This window comes from Taudactylus pleione, unplaced genomic scaffold (genome assembly GCF_031769625.1).
Source record: "Taudactylus pleione unplaced genomic scaffold, aTauple2 ptg000223l, whole genome shotgun sequence".
Classification (NCBI taxonomy): Eukaryota; Metazoa; Chordata; class Amphibia; order Anura; family Myobatrachidae; genus Taudactylus; species Taudactylus pleione.
This window is the reverse complement of record NW_028284625.1, coordinates 2,516,123-2,536,032: the sequence shown is the minus strand read 5'-3', so window position 1 is coordinate 2,536,032 and position 19,910 is coordinate 2,516,123. Positions and strand designations below refer to the sequence as shown.

Sequence of the window (19,910 nt, the reverse complement as noted above, 5' to 3'; positions counted from 1 at the left end):
CCGCGCAGACGGTTGGACGCACGATGCATCATACGCGAGATTGTATGAACATTGTGTGTCAATCGTGCGGACAGGACTGCCAGGGAGCTACCGGGGAGTTCAAGGGAAATCGTAAGATGAATCTTATCTTAAGCTGGTCATACTAGTGTATGGCCAGCATAAGTGTTCAGCTCTAATGAGTAAGTGCTCAGCAGTAATGTGAAAGTACTCAGTAGTAATGTGTAAGTGTTCAGCTCTAATGTGTAAGTGCTCAGCAGTAATGTGAAAGTGCTCAGTAGTAATATGTAAGTGTTCAGCAGTAATGTGTAAGTGCTCAGCAGTAATATGTAAGTGTTCAGCACTAATGTGTAATTGCTCAGCAGTAATGTGTAAGTGTTCAGCAGTAATGTGAAAGTGTTCAGCAGAAATGTGAAAGTGCTCAACAAAACTGATCCCACTATTGCTGGTTGGGTCATGAGAAATAACTAAAAAAAAAAGTGGCAATAAAAATGAATATTTTGGGTGAATCAGTTGTGATTGGATCTTCCTATGAGCTGAAATGTTCAGATATAAAATTTCTGTCACATATTCATTGTAAAATTCATTGATTATGCTATAGTGGTGGGTGGGTATAGATATATATTTTAATGTGACCTGTCAATTTACGGTATATACAAATACAGCATGACTCCCATTAGGCATGACCATAACATAGTTATTTTTTTTTATGTACTGACTGTTGCCTAACACTATGCTTTATTAATTATTACTGTATGCTAATATTTGTTAAATATTGTGTGAATATTAATAACAACTAGTGTGTTTGTCATGTATTTCTAATCCCTATGTTAGGCCAGATATGCATTTTCTGGATGCAATTTGTTGGTTCCCAATGGTCTACTACATGGTGGGCTGTATTGACAAGTAAGTAAAATCATTGTACAGTAACTTGCTGTGTTATGTGCTGCAATTGTGTCTGCTGCTGTATTGAATGATTTATGTAACTTTGATTCCTGATGTTTTCATAACTACTATTTTAACTTCATTAACCCATTTGATTTTTTATATAAAAACATTACATTGTATCAGGTCTTTGAATAATTCAAGCTATTTTTATTTAAGGCGTGAAGTCTGAGTTTCACTTCAAGATTTTATGTAGTAAGGGACAGGGGGCCTGATTCAGACCCGCTCGAGAGCGCTGAGCGCTCGCAAGCGGGTGGATTTTGCCCAAGTGCGCATGCGCGCGACAGAGGCGGCTCTGTCGTGCGCATGCGCGAGACCCAAATAACGACGGCCAAGCTGTCGTTATGGGTCTTGCACCAAAGGGGGCGTGCTGTCGATGGTGATTGACAGCACGCCCCCTTTGGTGGGCATGCCGGGGGCGTGGCTGCCCAGATGGAGGCGTTCCCATGGGAATGCCTACCATCTGGGACCGGCCCCACTGACATCACTAGTGATGTCAGTGGGAGTGCTTTTGGCTCTGATAGAGCCAAAAGCACTCCAGTGCTTGCGGCAAACGAGACCCTACCACAAGGGTCTCGTCGCAAGCCCGATGGTCGTGATGGTCTTCACCATCGCGACCATCATTTTGGCCACTCGCTATAGCTGTGAGTGGTCACCCACAGCTATGCGAGCGGCCAGGAGGCCGCTCTAAAAGTAAGAGGGACGGCCCTGATTCAGAGCGAGCGCTCTGTCAGAGCGTCCGGCTCTGAATCAGGACCTGAGTACACATTGAGCTTTATCTCAAGAGTCATCCTAAGGTACTCATAAACCAGGCAATGGGTACACACCCGCCAACCTATCTAACAATAAGTGCATATTCACGTACCAATCGTCCACCCGATATGTCTGCCAGCAGAGCCATGTGAATGTGTCCGCTCACGACGTCGCTCACAGACATATTCGGTGTACACACCCGCCGATGCACCATCAATATATTGTTCATCGCTCAATCAAATTATATGTCATTCAGGTGTGTACCCAGCATTATAATGAACCAGTTAGTGTAAAAAAAATAAAGCAGAGTTCATTTTCAGCTAACAATGTGCTTAAACTTTGATAATATTAGTAGACTGTTAATGTAAAAAAAAAGCAGCGTGATGATAACTTTCAACAACTCATTTTAGCATCATTATTCAGCATTTATTATTACTATTGTATATCAAAGTAAACAAATTATTGTATACAGTATACTGTATATTGTATATGCTGCATACAGACATTGAATGCTACCACAGGGTTGTGCTGTTTACTCTGCACCGTTACCTAGGTCCATCCTGGGTCCGACCCTGGTTGCTACCTGGGTTGGATTGGCAGCTCACTTGACCCGGGTTGTTTTTCAGGAACCCATTTACACTGAGCTGCGACCTGAGTATACCCAGCAAAAACCCAAGTTTTTGCTCTGATATAAAAGGGGTATAAAATAGTTCACATATCCAGCTCATTGAAATATAACTCATAATTTTAAGATCAGATGGCAGAGGCATTTCTAAAGAATATTGTCATCAGGTTCTCTAATTTAATAAATGTATCTAATAAATCTAACTCTAGGCAACACAACTGGAAATGCTGATGAGTTTAGAGTTTGGAGAAGGCCCACAAAAAAGTGCAAATGCATTTTTTACATGCAGGGAAAAAACAGTTTATTTTGTTTGTAGCACACGAATACTGACCAGCTGTATTTAGACACTAATTTAGAGCTGAGTTAAAACTGCACTCCTTCAATAGACCACATCGAAATGTCAATGGAGTAATGCAAGCACTATCAGCTGTAGGGAGAAAACATCCAATCAGAAATAACTACATAGTGCTACTTATTGTCATTATTATCCTCATTGTGCATCGTGAGTATGTGTTGCAATTATGTAAACACACTCTTATATGGCGTTTGCTTGCCTGCTTTTTCTGCCTCTAGAGGTGGAAGGAGATTAAAGGCAGCATTACGCAAAATGTATATATGGATTGGATTTATACATTTGCATTTATGACACATTGGGCCGTATTCAATTAGCGGCGAAAAGCCGTAATCCGCCGAAAAGCAACACGGATTATGTAATTTCGCCAGGCGGAAACTTTTCGCCGTAATCAAATGCAAAGAAGTTTCGCGTACACGGAAAGTCAATGCAATGTAATATGCGAAGAAGTTTTGCCAATGAATAGCAGGCGGAAAAAAGTGCAGAATTGCGGTTTTGGGGTACAAAGGTGCGGAAAAAACTCTACAGCCTTGGGACAGCGCCCCAAAGTATAACTGCGTTAAAAAAAACTAAAAAAAAGGAGGAACACCCCAAAAGTGACTTTAAAAATGGGGGCGAAAAAGTACAAAGTGGAGGTACACACAAAAAAAGTAACAAAATAGACTTTTGGGGGGTCTGCAAGTGTGGGGTAGGTGTTTTTTGATTGCAGGTGCTTGCTGAATGTGCGTTTTTGACGTCACTTAAAACTTGACTTTAGCGATTATAAACCATCTTGCACCCATTTTTAAGTACCCCAAATTTGACAGGACTACTTATTTTCACGAAAAAATACTGCTTAATGCTATTCTTCACCACTTGTTCAAAGACGCTATGTAGAGGCAATTGAAAGCACTCAAGTACCCCAAGTAGCTTCAGGAGGGCTATTCAGGGACATCTATACTGATGCCCAATGTTAGTGCATCTTTTGGGGGGTGTTAGGCTGGGAATCGGTATGAAATACAGCCTGCCTCAAAAGAGGAATTTGTTTCGTTTTTTTATGTATTTTTTTGTTAAACTGATTTATGTCCATCTCTGAGCCCCTATGATTTCATTTTTATATATTTCAATAAAAAGAGAATATTTACTTAGCAAAGGTAAATAAAAATAAATACATATGTATAGAAGAACTGAGGTTAGGGGAGAGAAAACTATATTGTAGGTACATTTTGGTAATACTATGATGTATAGAAATAGAGCTGAATATTACACAACCAATATAGCACACTGTATATTTCAAAAAAAAATCAAAGCAGATGACACTAGTGCCGAAAGGTCCACTCTAAAATAAAAAAAATAATAGGGTCTACTCATTAATTGCACCACTTCAATATATACTGAATAAATGTACTCACATATGAAAGCTGTTTGACAATTCTTGCATCAGGTCTTATGCTGTAAAGCAAAAATTGCACAAATATTTTCAGACAGTAGAGGTAGCTCTAGCACAGACGATTTATTGCTCTACACTACAGTATATGATATCGGAAACCATATCATGTATTCAGCACCTCCAATGGAAAATAAAATATAAGGTCAACGAAATGACTGGGAGGAATATGTACCCGTATGATTGCTGAGAAGCAAAATTGAAAAGAATTGAATTAAACTAAAAATATACTGTTTGGTACAGATATACACATGATGTCTGTGAGATATACTGTACACAGTTTACAACGTCCAATTGGCTGAGAACAGCTAAGCATAGTCACCCATCATATAACACATATCACACCTACAGAATGAATTGAAAAGGTAAAATTTTTTAAAGATACAATATTTATATATGCAAGTCTATGTTTCATGAAAATTGTATACTGTGTGTGACAGAACAAAAAGTATCAGTCCCCCCCTGCTGCAGCTGATCAGCCAAACAGTGCTCGGGAGGGGAGGGGGGCTAAGTTCCCTTGCTGACACTTTGGTCCCCGATGCATTTGCATGGCATTATGGGGCAATTTTCCAGCAGAGATATTGGCAGTCACAAACCGCTACATATGTGCAGAACAGAGGAGGCAGCAGGAGGAGATCTTGTCAGCTAAAGTCAAGCTTGCTGTGACCATGCCATTTAAGTGGTTAGTATAAGCTTTATTGATAGGATTACATCTCAAAAATATAACAACAACAGTATAAAAACAACAAACAACAACAAATAAGAAGATATAAAGAAAAGTTTTAAAAAGGTGATTTTTTAAAAAAAATGTGTTTAATTTAAAATATAGGTGAAGTAACAAACGAAGGGGCCCATTTGTCAATGAGTTTTATCATACGTAATGAGTTTCAAAACTTGTTGCATAAATGTTTCTCAAGCCAATCAGCTTCTATTTGTAATGTTTCAAACAGCTGGCAGTGAGGAGCTGATTGGCTGTAGCACCATTATCATATGCAACTAGATTTAAAACTTGTTACATGTGATAAAACGTGTTGATAAATGAGCCCCTAAATTGTCTTTTGAAATATGTAAGATACAATCAATGCAGAATATCAGCAAGTTAACTATACTAAGTATTTTACAGGCCTATCAATAGACCAGTCACTTCGGCAATTAATAGCATTCTTTAATGCCACCTATTGTGTTAACACAGAAATCACTTATTTCTGCAATTGATATGATACTGTAACTGGCCTGAAGCATTGGCATAAGCCAACTTGCTGATTTGGTCTTTCAGTTCCAGTATAATGGGAAAAAAATTAAAATAAGTTTTAAAAATTAAAAAGAACATAAAAAATGAGTCAATTTAAAAAAATTACTTTTTGAAACAGTAAAGCATTTTCTTTAATTATTTTAACACTCTGAGATGGCTATAAAAAAGATGTATCATGGTAATACAAGTACATCCTCAATACTTGTTAAATAGTCTTTGCTACATAAAAGTTAACCCTTTTATATATTTGCCAGCAATTAATAAATGACCTTAGTCCTTACAATAGGTTGAATTTCAAATATATTAAGTAGAACAGCATGCATTTATTTATTTTAAACCTTTACAGCAGGACCTGATCAGTGATTATAAGGAATTTTGTATGGATAGTTTAGTGCAATAGGATATTATCCATCAAGGAGAGGTCTCAAAAATAAATAAATAATTAAGAAGTATATCCTTGAAGATTACCATACAGTTTAAACAGACATAAGCATTTTAATGGGTTTTTTTTGTAACAAACAGTGCATAAAAATCATAACATCTTGCTGGTATCTCTTTATCTCTGTCAAATCAAATAGAAGAGTCAACATCCAAGATGGATAGGAGAAACCAAAGTGCAGGAATCTGCCAGCAACAGCAGGAAAGACACAGGAAAGAAAATTGCTGTCATTTATGATACAGGTTGAGCCTACCATATCCAAATATTCTGAAATACGGAATATTCCGAAATACGGAATTTTTTTGGCATGACTGAGATAATGAAACCTTTGATTTTTGATGGTTTAATGTACACAAACTTTGTCTAAGGCACAAATTATTAAATATAATGTATAAAATTACCTACAGGCTGTGTGTATAAGGTATATATGAAACATAAATGAATTTCATGTATGTATACAAAGTTTGTTTGAGGCACAAAAGTATTGAAAATATTGTATAAAATTATCTGCAGGCTGTGTGTATAAGGTGTATATAACACATAAATGCACTCTGTGTTTAGATTTGGGTCCTTTTCCCAAGATATTTGATTATAATATGCAAATATTCCAAAATACGGAATATTCCGTTATCCAAAATACCTCTGGTCCCAAGCATTTTGGATATGGGAGACTCAACCTGTATTCCAAAAATAAATAATATTCACAGAGCTTAAATACAGTACTAGAAAGTACTTTGAAACTGCTGCCCATATTACCTCAGCTGACCACAAGTTACAAGGCTCATGGAAGTACCATGCTCCCACTAATCAAAAGCAGAGTGGGCAGAGTTGCGGAAAGAAAAAGATTGGAGCACCAAGAAATGGGTTCAGTAAGTGGAAAGTAGATACTGGCACCAGCTTACAGCATTTCTGGTAACAAATGCCTTTACTTACATGCTTCCCTGATGGGGTAGTTGGCTGAACTGAATCAGTGGCAATGGAGTCAGAATGCAAAGTCAAGACCTGACAGTAAATGTGGCTGTGGACTGCAGGCATTGGTGATTTCTGTGCGAGACTGCCCGATGTTTTGAAGTAGCAGTCATTTAAAAGTCAAAATCAACCTGGTTTTGCCTTTTAAATGACTATTACTTTAAAACATTGGGCAGTCTCGCACAGAACTTACTGATGCTTGCAGTTAGTAGCCTGTTACATTTACGAACATCACTGTCCAGGGCCAGATTAAGGCAATTAGGTTGTGGGGGCCCCTTCAAGCCACATGGAGCTACCTAACCCTTCCTCTTCCCCCAAGCCACAAAGAGTCCTACTGCCTCTTTCTCTGCCCCTGATTACTTACCTCATGATTCCAGCAGAGCTGCTCCCTAGATCCCTCATCAGCGTCACAGCTGTGATGTGTCACGTTATGCCAATAAGAGGACTCGGGAGCCGCTATGCACTATATGCAGCAGCACTGATTGTGCTGCTGCTCACAGAAGAACCACACAGCTGAGGAAGTAGTTTCCATCCAGGAACAGGTGCCACTGTACACCTGTTCTCAGCAGGGTCACACTGACCCTGTGTAGGGGCCCTTCTGTGTGGGGGGCCCTGTGCGACTGCCCCTGTCGCCCACCACCCCCCTCCCCTTAATCCGGCCCTGTCACTGCCCTTGGTTTACTGTCTGTGACTCATCTAAGTTGATATTAACATTAATTTAGCAAGCAGGTAAAGAATTTATGTAGAGATGAGTTCCACTGGGATCCTTCTCACATATGCATGGCAAAAATTGGTAAATGTTTAAAAAAATATCTCTATTATATGCATTTAATTTAACACATTTTCCATGCACTTGTTTTGATGCATTGTAAATATATCAATACAAGCTATTATACTAGTGGTGCATGTAAATACACAAGAAAGAGGTTTTGTGTTATTAAATATGGTGTTAAATTTTTTGCATATAATGATGTGAACAATCCCATATGAAACACTAATAATGGAAGATGAAATATATGTGAACAAAGTCTTATAGTCACAATTCTGTAACAAACAAACAGATGTATTTGTCACACCAAAACTCACTTAAAAAAAAGAATGAACAATTATTTACCATCTCCCCTAGGTAGACATAGCAAGAAATAAAAGAAATGCAGTATTTTCCAAATACAGCAAATTCACATTGTGTGTTTCCCAAAGTAATTTGTGACCATAAAAACATTATACAACATGACAATGATGTAGGAAAGCTACATATCCCACTGGGTGTTTCACACAATTGTATTGAGTTCTATTACATTTTAATGCACAAGTTCCATCCTTGAATTTAGAGTGAATATTATGGTATGTATCTTATTATGTATCAAGACTATGTTTTTATTGGGATAAAACAATGTTTTCAGTATTGATTTTGCTTGAGATTTGCTCATAATAAGGTAAGATGGTAGAGTTGGTAATATATGTTATCAATTAGTAGTCTTCTTGTCATTGCATTTAAGAAACTACAGTACACAGAGGTTTGGGAAATTGAGAATGAACTTATGCAGGAGCTTTGTAGGAAAGGAGGGACATCAGGGAAAATGAAAGGCCTCAAGTATGCCCCTTGCACTGTTCGGTCCTCTTTAGCAAATACAGTAAACACATTTTAATTAAAAGTATATCAACAGATTAATTTTAAATAATTAACTTGTGTTCGTTCTGTGCCTGTACATTCCTGTTTGCATGTTTTTATCGGATGTGTAAGTCATGATTTTCATCTTTGTGTAAGCAATTCATAATAATGTAGTCACCCAGTTCATTACAATGTTTACATGGCTACAGCAACTTGTACTCAATCAAATAATTAGAATGTGTGGACTAAATAGTAAAGGAAGGAGCATTACTACGGGGAGCCCATTCAATAATGTCTTATAAATGTAACCAATGGACCAATACTCACCTGCATTGAGGGACCAGGATCTCTAGAATGCAGTGGAAGAGAAGAGCCACTGAAAAGGATAGCTGTCCAACATTAACATGGACACTATAAAATACAGCTTCCAAATGACAGCAGTCAACTGAGGAGGAAATGAGGTTAGAGACTACCAAATATGGACAGATCTGGTGCCAAAGAGGATGAAGTGAAGGAGGAAAGCAGGAGTGCTGCATTAGAGGATGTAGGGATGGCAAACAATGGCATCACCATCTCCCTAAACGGAGATGAAAGCAGCATAAGTGAGCTAACTGAGCATACTGGTATAAGGCGACGTTAAGACAGAAAGGACAACAGCATTCTAGAAATACTATAGGCATTGCGAAGGGATGTCAGTCCTTTAAAAAGGTATGCCAGTTTCACAGAGAAAGCTGCTTGACAGAGAGAGCTTTCAATCTTACAGAGAAAGCTGCCAGTCTTGCCTAAAGAGCTGCTAATCTATCAGGAAAATCTGCCATGCTCAAAAAATGAACTGTTAATTTCAGAGGGAAGTCTGTATTTGTCAGAAAGTAAACTTCAAATATTCAGTACAAGGTACTACTACTACTACAATAAATCTCAATTCATAAAGAAGAGATACTAGAAAACCATACAGTATCTATTTGATCTACTTTCCAGGGTTCCAAAACTGGACAGTATCCATGTTAAATGGGAATATGTCACTATCAGTAGCTGCAACCCACCTAAAATAGAGATTTGGCATTGACTTACCATATACAACCAAAACTACTGCACTTGTCTGCGCTTATTTTTGCTCAAGGTACCCTCATTATTGTCTTCATAACAAATATTACATATGCTGGGACTATTACCCACATTATTTTCTTCACCCTCACACATATTATTATTAAGACTACAAATCCCTGTATTGTTATCTTTATCTTCAGAATAATAGTTACATTTTTAATTGTCTTTGTTACAAACTGACTCATTATCATACTACATAATTATATACTAAAGACATTTCCTGTATGACACACTAGAAAGAAGTGTGTGTACACAAGAGTTTGATTGAGAGAGCTGCCCACTCTAAAATCAATGTCCAACCTACCAGGGCCAGATTAACAATGCACCAGATGGACCTATAGATCCAGGCCTCCACATAATTATAGGCCCATGATGATGAGCCAGCCATCCAGCTGGCTAGATGGTTGGCCATAATGTTAAGTATTAATATTGTATTTCTATTTTTCTCACAAAATTATGTAATTTTTCTACTTTTTATATTTTGGGAGACATTGTGGCTGATAGTGCAGGGGAGGACACGCCCACATGGCATTGGCCACACCCACATAGCACTGGTTACAGCTCCTACACTTCTTAGAGAAGGCCGCCGATCATTTTCAGCCCAGACTAATGTGGCCCTTAATCCAACCCTGCAATTCACTGATTTTACCAAATTGAGTGACGCTTAAAATGGAATTGCTATGCAGCCACATTTTAAAAAGCTAATATAACTATTTTAGGATAACATTTATTCCCTTCATATCTGTTGAAATGTTAATAAATTGTATGTTTACAGTTGGGAAGTCCGTAGTATGGATGGTATTGGAATTACCAGTGGGATCAGGCTCAGGATAAATATTAAATGTATTTTCTGTTAATCTTATGTGTACACAATTAATATGTTTTATCTCAACTAAGTTTCTTCATGTTAATTGGATTGAGATAGGGTGGGATGGAGTAGTGGCTTCATTGAAATGGTGTGGTTATAAGGTGGTTCTAAGGTGCATGAAAATGTATGAAAATGTTTATATTAGCAGTGTATATATTGCCAAACATCGGCACTGCGATTCCCAACGCTGTCCGATCCGCTGATCGTCAGCCAAGAATGCTGATCTGCAGACATCGATGATCGACGATCCATCAATGGATTGGGAAAAAACAGCATGTTAAAAATCCCTGACTCACCGATCTCGATATTTTTTGGGTTGCGATTGGCAAATTGAGGAATTCAAACATGTTGGATTTCCAGATTCCCTAATGGGGAATTGGGGCAATCCATCGTAGATGTATGGGCCCCATTAGACCAACTGTGGTCCATTACAGTTTTGCAGTGTTGATGAACTTCAGAGCATTAGATCATTCACAGGGTAGACATGGATAGACCAATCTGCAGCCAACTAGATCACTAAAACATTAATGTTTTAGTGAAATGTTTCTATAGCAAATTAAGGTTTTAAATATAAATTTTATGCCTTTGATGACCATTTCTATCTTGGTAACATTTCAAAAGAATTTTCATTAAAACTTCACATGGTTTAAGTAAGTTTACTACCTGTACAACCTATGAGGAATGCAATACTTATCCAGGTGCTTACATGTTATATTATGTATTGTACATACACCTGTTTTTATGTGTTTGCATGTGTTATATTTGTTTTTTTTGTATTACATATATTTATATTGCAGAGAACTATTTTGCTCTTTTTGTGTTTTCAAAAGCCTAGACGACTTGCTGAAATGTGGAGTAACTTTTGCAGCTAACATGGTGGTTGTAGACAAGGAAAGCACGATGAGTGCTGAGGAAGACTACATGGCAGATGCAAAGACAATAGTTAATGTGCAAACACTTTTCAGGTGGGTTTATTTCATAAAGTCTTAAAGCTGAATATGTTACCTAAGACTTCAGCTATTGCATGTATTAAATATGTTAAAATTGATACCGTAATGTAAAATATAACAATATTAGAGGCCACTGAGAACTTCCCTGACTCTTCAAAAGCACAAGACTATAGGTCGACTAAGTGTATGTAGGTCACAGAAAACTGAATTGTCCTCTAACATCTGTAATAACTCATACTTAGGGGTACATTTACTAAGATTCGAGTTTGGGTGAGATTGCAATCTCACGTGAGTCTTGTAATGTTTTTCATTTCACAGATTGTAACAAACTCACTGATAAATTGAAGTTTCAAATAGACCACCACCTGAGCTGCAAGTTTGCCAGAAACATACACAGATCAGTGTGATTTGTGTATGTTTCTGACTGTATACCTAATGTAAAGGTTTTTTTTTTTAAATGATGTAGGGTCCCCCTCCAAAAGCCATAACCATGCCCGGACATCTCAGTCTGTCCTGGTACCTAAAATTATGAGCAACAAAACGAGTGGGGTTCAAACGTAATTTAGGTACCAGCACCAGGCTGCAGGGCCAGTCCTGGTTTTAATTAGAGGAGGAAAAAAAATGCGTAAGGGTCCCCTATAATTAAAATCAGCACTGGACCCAAAACAACTGGGGTGTAATGCCACAGCCCAGTGACCCTATTACTGGGTCTCCAGGGCCAAAGCATTCTCACCCCAAGTCACTCAGGCCAAGCCAGAGATCTTAGCGGAGGTGGGGACCCCCAAAAAAGGGTCCCCCTCTCCCAAAACCAAAGGCTTGGTCTGAAGACCGGGGCTCTTCCCCACACACCTAAGCTGTGGGTACAGGGATAATAGAGTGGAAAATAGTAGTAAACTATTATATTTTACAGTGGAACTACAGGTGCCAGCATGCCTGCCCTTTTGCACTTGTGGAACTACAAGTGCCAGCAGGTGGCCGGCACCTGTACCTACACTGTAAAATAAATAGTTAAATAAATACACAACACACACATCATATACAGTAAAAGTTCATTACACACCTAACTCGCTCACACATACTTACCTACTGCCAGATGTTCACGCCCCCTTTTCCCATGTAGAAATCCATGGGGAATGACCTGCAATAAAGATCCTATACTCCCCTCCATCCTCGCGCTTGTCTCTGTAGCATCTAGGGAGGTCTTTTCAAAAAAACAAACCGATCCATATACTTACCATTAGCGGTGTATGTGTTTGAGCACATACACCGCTAACCAGCTCCTGACTGATCAGTGAGAACTGTCAGGAGCCACTAGCCAATCAGCAGCCACTCTACAGTTAGTGGCTGCTTATTGGCTCCGGCTCCTGACAGTTCCCACATTGGCTGGTCAGTGTCTCAGGAGCCAGAAGCCAATCAGCAGCCACTAACTGTACAGCAGCTGCTGATTGGCTCCGGCTCCTGACTCATTGAACAGTCCATGTGGGAACTGTCAGGAGACAGAGCCAATCAGCAGCCGCATTACAGTTAGCAACCGCTGATTGCCTGGTGGCTCCTGACAGTTCTCACTGAACAGTCGGGAGCCGGTTAGCGGTGTATGTGGTTACACACATACAACACTAATGGTAAGTATATGGATTGGGTGGCGGTTTGTTTTTTTAAAAGATCCCCTGGATGCTATGGAGACCAGCGTGAGGATGGAGGTGAGTATAGGAACTTTTTTGCTGGTCATTCCACACGGATTTCTACATGGGAACATCTGGCAGCAGGTAAGTATGTGTGAGTGAGGTATGTGTGTAATAAACTTTCACTGTTTACAGTGTGTGTGTGTACTGTCTTTAGTTAACTATTTATTTTACAGTGGAGGTACGGGTGCCGGACGCCTGCTGGCACTTGTAGTTCCACACATGCCAAAGGGCAGACATGATGGCACCTGTAGTTCCACTGTAAAATACAATAGTTTACTACTATTTTCCACTTTATTACCCACATACCCACAGCCCAGGGGTGTGTAGAAGAGCGCTGGCTACAGACAAAACCTGGGGTTTTGGGAGAGGGGGGACCCCTTTTTTGGGGGGTCACCACCTCCCCTGAGATCCCAGGCTTGGCCTGTCCGGCTTGGGATAAGAATCCTTTGGCCCTGGAGACCCGGTAATATGGTCTCCTGGCTGTGGTATTACACCCAGGTCGGTTTGGGTCCGGTGCTGGATTTAAATATAGGGGTACCCCTACGCAATTTTCCCCCCCTATATTTAAAACCAAGATTGGCCCTGCAGCCTGGTGCTGGTTCCCAAATTACAGTGGACCCTTATTGTTTTGTTCCCCATAATTTTAGGAACCAGGACTGGCTGACAAGTCCGGGGCTGGTTAAGCTTTGCGGGGGGGGGGACTCTACATCATCTTTTAATTATATTTGAACCTGTTTTTGACAGCTACAACACAGAAGCAGCCTTAACATATCTCACTGAGATGTGCAGGCTGCTTGCTCGGGTGAGTTTGGCAGAGAGAAAACACTGCAATTTCTGGTGAGTAATCTCATCTAAACTCGCAACTAGCGGAAGAAATCTCGATCTACTTCACCATCGGAATACTCACTTTCAGCTAAACTCACTTCTTTGTAAATTTGCAAGTTGGAAATCAGAAACTCACCCGAGTTTTGATAAAGTAAAGAGTGTTTAAAGAAACAAAACTCGACCAAACTCGATTCTTAGTAAATTTACCCTTAAGAGGAGCATTATCCCAAATAAAACACAAGTTTTGCAAATTAACACTATAATGAGAACATCTAAACTTGTCTTGTTATTTTTGCATTTATACTTATTGAATTTCTTGTAGAGTATTTTGTCTTTGTTTGTTTTTTATGTTTACTTTGCAGCCAGTTTTCTTTACAAATGCTCTAGCCCTTTGGAAATCTAGATGCAGTGAACATAGCAGGTTAAAGGCTTTTTATGCATTTTGGATTTCCATATTTTAACTGCTTTATGCATATTATGTTCTTAATTGAGCCAGGTGTGATAGAAAATAGTATATTTGAGTAAGTTATGAGATGTATGAGATTTAATCCAATGGCGTTGTATACGTGGAATAAGTTTTGAAGGCAGCATGTTTCCTTGGTGTGCCATGGCTAAGATAATGCTTGACACAGAGAAGAAAAAGTTGCCTCTCTTCCCAAATGATTATCTCTTCCCACTTGCAGTATTTCTCCCGTGCTGCTCCCTGCCACTGGTGCTCACTTCCATTCCCTATCAGAGCCTTAATTTCTCTCCAAGGCTTAAATCAGGCTCCTATACACATTTCTTTATCAAAGCCTACCAGCTCTCTTCCTAGCCAACCCCTTTTTGTCTTTTCACACTTAATCACCCCTGTCTTTGCGCACCACCACTACATATTATAAATTCTCATGAGCTGGGTACTCTTCTCCCATGTGCTCTTAGTTTTCTTAATTATGCCATTGCGATTAATGGCTTTGAACCTGTCTGTTGTGCACATTAAATTTGATACAAGTTTTGCACTGGTGATTTTGTGGTTATGGAGACCACAAAATATTTATAGGTATAAATGAGGCACAAGAAGAATATGGATAATCAATATGGATGTATCATTCATTATTGCTTATGAAGTAAATGTCAAATGATAAAAAATGGGGGAACACATTTTAAATCTAACCTACCTGCATTGTACTGTTGTTTTGCCATGGTGAAAATATTTTTTTTATTTGCTCTTAACTCTGCAATAGATCCAAAGTGTAAGAACTATGGGCCTGATTCATTACAGATCACAACTGCGATTGCAAAAGCGATTACGCACGCAGTCTCACTGCGATAGTATGTTAATCCACTGTGATCACTATGCCGTCGCAGCACAACATAAGGACGGCCACTTTACCTTACACACATCCATAATCCTTAGCAGGAATGTGAAACCATCGATAACATTGAGTACCATCTCAGCCTCACGCACACTCGTACAAGGTCTGACCTTACTCAGGAATTACTAACCTCGTCACACGCTATGAGTACTCAAGTTGTGTAAGGCATCACAGTGGATAATTTATGCATGCCTATGCAACAGCATTCAAACGCACTGGCACACTTGTGTTTCGCAGGTCACCTCCCATAAATGGCATATCCTCTCAATCACTCTGTGATGGGTCTGCGCAGTTTCTGCGATCACAGTCCCGATTTCAGTGGCTGCTTCACGCACTGCGATGCATACGCATGCGCAGAATGCAATAATTGTCTGATTGTGTGCGTAATCGCAATTGCGATCCGTAGTGAATCAGGCCCAATGTACAGATTGTTTTCCCGTATCACCTGCCCATAGATATTTTAAATGTTAAAATAATACAGGGTTCTTCAATATTTGGGTACTATCATAGCACATAATAGGAACTGGATAGGATTTGCATATATATTAACCTACACTTGATTAAAGGATGTTTCATTATACTGACATAAAAACATCATCTGTATATTTTATTTATTTGCATTATTTTCCCCTATTATTTTGCATCTCTTTTTTTCATTAAACTTTTTATTTCCTATATTTTTAGCTGCACAAATGTAGTAAATTCTGTATGATTTATATTTTTTACTGTCAATAATTTATTAGTCTCTCCCCCAATAGGCCATTCTACAGTATCTCTGCTACATTGTAACAGTAATAATATAGACTGATATTGTTCACATCAACAGCATGTTTATTATCACATAAAGTCTGCAGTTCAATGCACTGAGCAACCTGAAATATAAAACAACAAAAGAACGATTATATTACTGAAATGTTTCGCTTAATTATCTCATTTCAAATTAGATTCCAAAACATTTCCATATTATGTATCCATGTTCATACTAGAGTCTCTAAATAGATTACATTATTATTAGGTATGGGAGAATGGCTGCGTGAAAGAATAAATGATGAAATGGATTATAATGAAATACAGACAGATTTTCCACTGTGTAAAGCTGCTGCTACTCTACTGTACAATCTAAAAATGAGGAGAGTTACTTTATGTAGTTTGCTTTCTATGTTTAGGATTCCCAGGTGTCCTTGCTTGTGAAGGACACAAATTTTGCATTTGGTCAGTTTATATTTACATTATTAGTATAGACTCTATATTGTTATTTAGTGGAACTGGAAATACACTTATTTAACTGATTTAGGGGCCTATCTATCAAGATCTCTGTTACATAAAATTATGCAGCAACTGCAGTTTCTGCTTCATTTTATGAATTGTTCCTGTGTACTAATGGCACAATGCAGGACATTTTACAGACATAAACTACAGAATGCTAATTAGCACTTCAGATTGCAGTCCCCATTATTATCAATGGGGAATACGATCTGACCCCTATGTACTAAACTCCAAAAAACAAAGGAGTACAATGCTTCTAGAGTCCACTATCCATAGTTTTAGTAATATTATACCCTATAATACATCCATTGTTAATTTTATGCCCAAAGTATAGTTCTCTTTTGGTGTTTCCGGCGGTAAATCATACCAATCCCATATAATGGGACAGTTTACAAACTACTCTTCATGATCTAGTAAATTCAAAAGTTTAAAAACAGTTTGACAATTAACCCTTTCTATGTTTAATACACTGACACCTGTTCTTATCTCAACACTGATGCCGATGTGTACTAGATAAGGGTAATTTAATCCACTGTGTCCCTGTAAATATTCCTATTGAATGTATTGTGTCACTACAAAGCAGAATTTAAAAGCTCCAGTATCAACATCCTTATATACAGCTATATATTAAGCTGCTACAAATGGAAATCTATCATGCCAAAATAAAACTTTATGGGCCAAATGTAATAGGGTGAGAGTTTAGAAAATGTGAGAGTTTAGCAGTAAACTCTCACACTTTTTAAACTCGGCCAATATAATAGTGTCCGAGAACATGCAAACTCGCATGGTTTCAGACTCAAAAAACTCTCACGATTTAAACTCTCATTCAGATGTTTTCCCATTTTGAAGATAAAACTCGACCAATGTGAGAGATTACTGGTAAACTCTCACATTTTCTAAACTCTCTCCCTATTACATTTGGCCCTACGTGTTGGATGAAGGTATAATATGTATCTATTACATCATCAAGCTCTTACTAAACTGGACCTTTTTAGCTGCTAATGGTATAGTCTAAAAACAGAGCCCTTACATTCATTGTGATAAGTTTGTGCTTTACATTCAAATGATGATAACTTGCAGATAACATCTATCATTAGATCCACTTACCTGTGGTTTAAGAATGGATAGTTATTTTAACATATGTAAAAAATGTGTCAAACTGAGGTCAAAGTATTGTCACAACCTTTAGCAATATTAAACTTCTGCATACTAGTTTATGACAAGGCAAATGTCTATATTGTGTGCTTAATGTGCGGGATGTTATCTGAAAACTCATCACTGCAATGCCACATTACATCACATTTGACTTTTTAGCTTTTCCTGTTTTAACTTAGAAGAACATACTTTGCATCTATAGATTAGTAGGCATATATTCCACTATATGAAGTTAATGTCTAACATTTATGAAATCAACTGCTGCAAGTGTTGTATCCTCAAACGTTAAGTAAAATAATTTATCTGACTTCATTTGGATTCCAACTAACAAAGCAAATGCTGTAGCACTGTATTCTTCTTGTTTGGAACCTGTTCTATGTTCTGTAATGAGGTGATAGGAAGAGCTGATCAAGGCATAGCACTGCCTGCCCAAAACATTCAGTACACCGTACATTCAGTATAGCTATTACAGAGACCTATTAGGATAAGCACCTATTTAAGGAAGATGTACTGTATTTTCTTTGCAAAAATTGATTGACCATTAAGGTCTAGGGCATTTATAAAGGAAGAAAAATCCAATATGTAGTAACATCCTAAAATGGTATGTTGGAGATATGTTGGAGTGTCTGATTTAAGAAAATTAGTATTTCAATTTAATAATTTCATTATGTAAAATTCAAAATGATAAGTAATATATGATATAGTTTAGCAGGACCAGATTAACAATAGGACAAATGAAGACTATAGCTCCAAGCCTCCATATAAACAGAGGTCTATTAACTTGACAGCATGATGATGATCATCTGCCTACTGGCCAAAATTCATAAGTATAAGTATACTTTTATATATTTAGGTAGACATGGAGACTAAAAGTGTAGGAGGTGACTCGCCCACCTGACACTGGCCAAACCTACACAGCACTGATTAAACCCACATGGAACTGGCCACACCCACAGGGCACTGGTCACTCCTCCAATGCTTCTCACAAAAAGCTATTAATCATTTTCAGGCCCAGGTGACCCTTAATCTGGCACTATAGTGAAGTTACTTCCCTACATCATGTTTCATTCTTCTATTCTACCATGTACAAAACTTTAATTATTTTCAACATACTCCAATTACAAATTAACATAAAAGAGCAAAGCTCTCTGTTGATATTTACACCTTATCATCCTGCAGAAAATATTATACACAGTAAATTTTGCAATGTATTGTACTGCACTGTAACTACTGTACACCCTTAATTTATCTGTATTTATTACTTTTTACAAATAAAAATGATTAGTAGAACATAATGAGGTGAACCATCATTCATACATATAATCATAAGCATATGCCCAAATCACGCATTATTGATCAATAACTGCCACTTCTTGTACTCATTCTTTACACTTGCTTGACTGACAAATGGTGATGTTTGTCCCTGACAAAAGATGACGTTTGATGTTAACCTAATGTGAGCCAATGTAAGTGTAATGTTTGGCAAATTATGATGTCCTAAAATGGACAAATGGTCACTGTTTCACAGCTAAAATTAGTACTATTCCCAGATCAGACTTTCCCAGAGAGACTTTCTACCTGGTTGAACTATTCCTTTTACAAACTTTTCTTTCTGTGTGAATATTGCAACATAAATTCTAACTGGACAGAACAAGACAAACCACTGACAGCATGAGAGAAATGAAGGTCACAAAAGTAAGAACATAAAGCACACTTAGCCCTTCTTCTACTAAGAAATGCAATGATTTCGACTTGTGTGTCCCACTAGTGAGGTTCTTCACACCTTATTATGCCAGAGTGTGAAAGGTTTGAAGAGATAAAAGGCACTGAACTGAAAATTGTTTGAGAATGAGCTTTCAATTGCAAAGCAGACGTTATGTAAAGAGCCATACTGTATCCCAAGTTTTAAAGCAATTTTGAATATGACAAAAGACTGTATAAATTTGAAAGTTAACTTTTATATGAACAGCTGCAATTTATTGAAGCAAATTGATCATATTACAAGTTTAACATTCAGTAGCTATAGATGTTTAAATGAAAATGTTTAGATATCAAAATATTCATATATTTCCGCATATACTGCTGCTGGAGTCTTGGATTTGCCATATCATTAGTGAGACAATTGTGAGACAAGAAACGTGTTCACACTAGTACAGTATCCTGTGATGAAATTATTTATTAATGTAATTATCAAACATTAGATAAGTCAGGGAGCAAGAGTTTAAAATATCTTTGACATTCTAACTGGCACGGAGAAGGAATGATATGGCCCTGATGTCACTTTCTTACAGTAATCGAGATTCACTTCTTTGGATAGCACATCGAAGAG

General features: G+C 38.0%; 1 protein-coding gene across 2 annotated transcripts in view; it reads left to right on the top strand.

Moving 5' to 3' along the window:
• LOC148517309 (potassium channel subfamily T member 2) overlaps positions 1–19,910 on the top strand; it is a 1,089,312-nt gene that overhangs the window by 959,772 nt on the left and 109,630 nt on the right. For both annotated transcript variants that reach the window (XM_088478860.1, XM_088478861.1), the window contains 2 exons: positions 832–903; positions 11,176–11,310. In XM_088478860.1, coding sequence (XP_088334986.1) covers positions 832–903; positions 11,176–11,310 — 207 coding nt within the window. The remainder of the gene's footprint in view (positions 1–831; positions 904–11,175; positions 11,311–19,910) is intronic.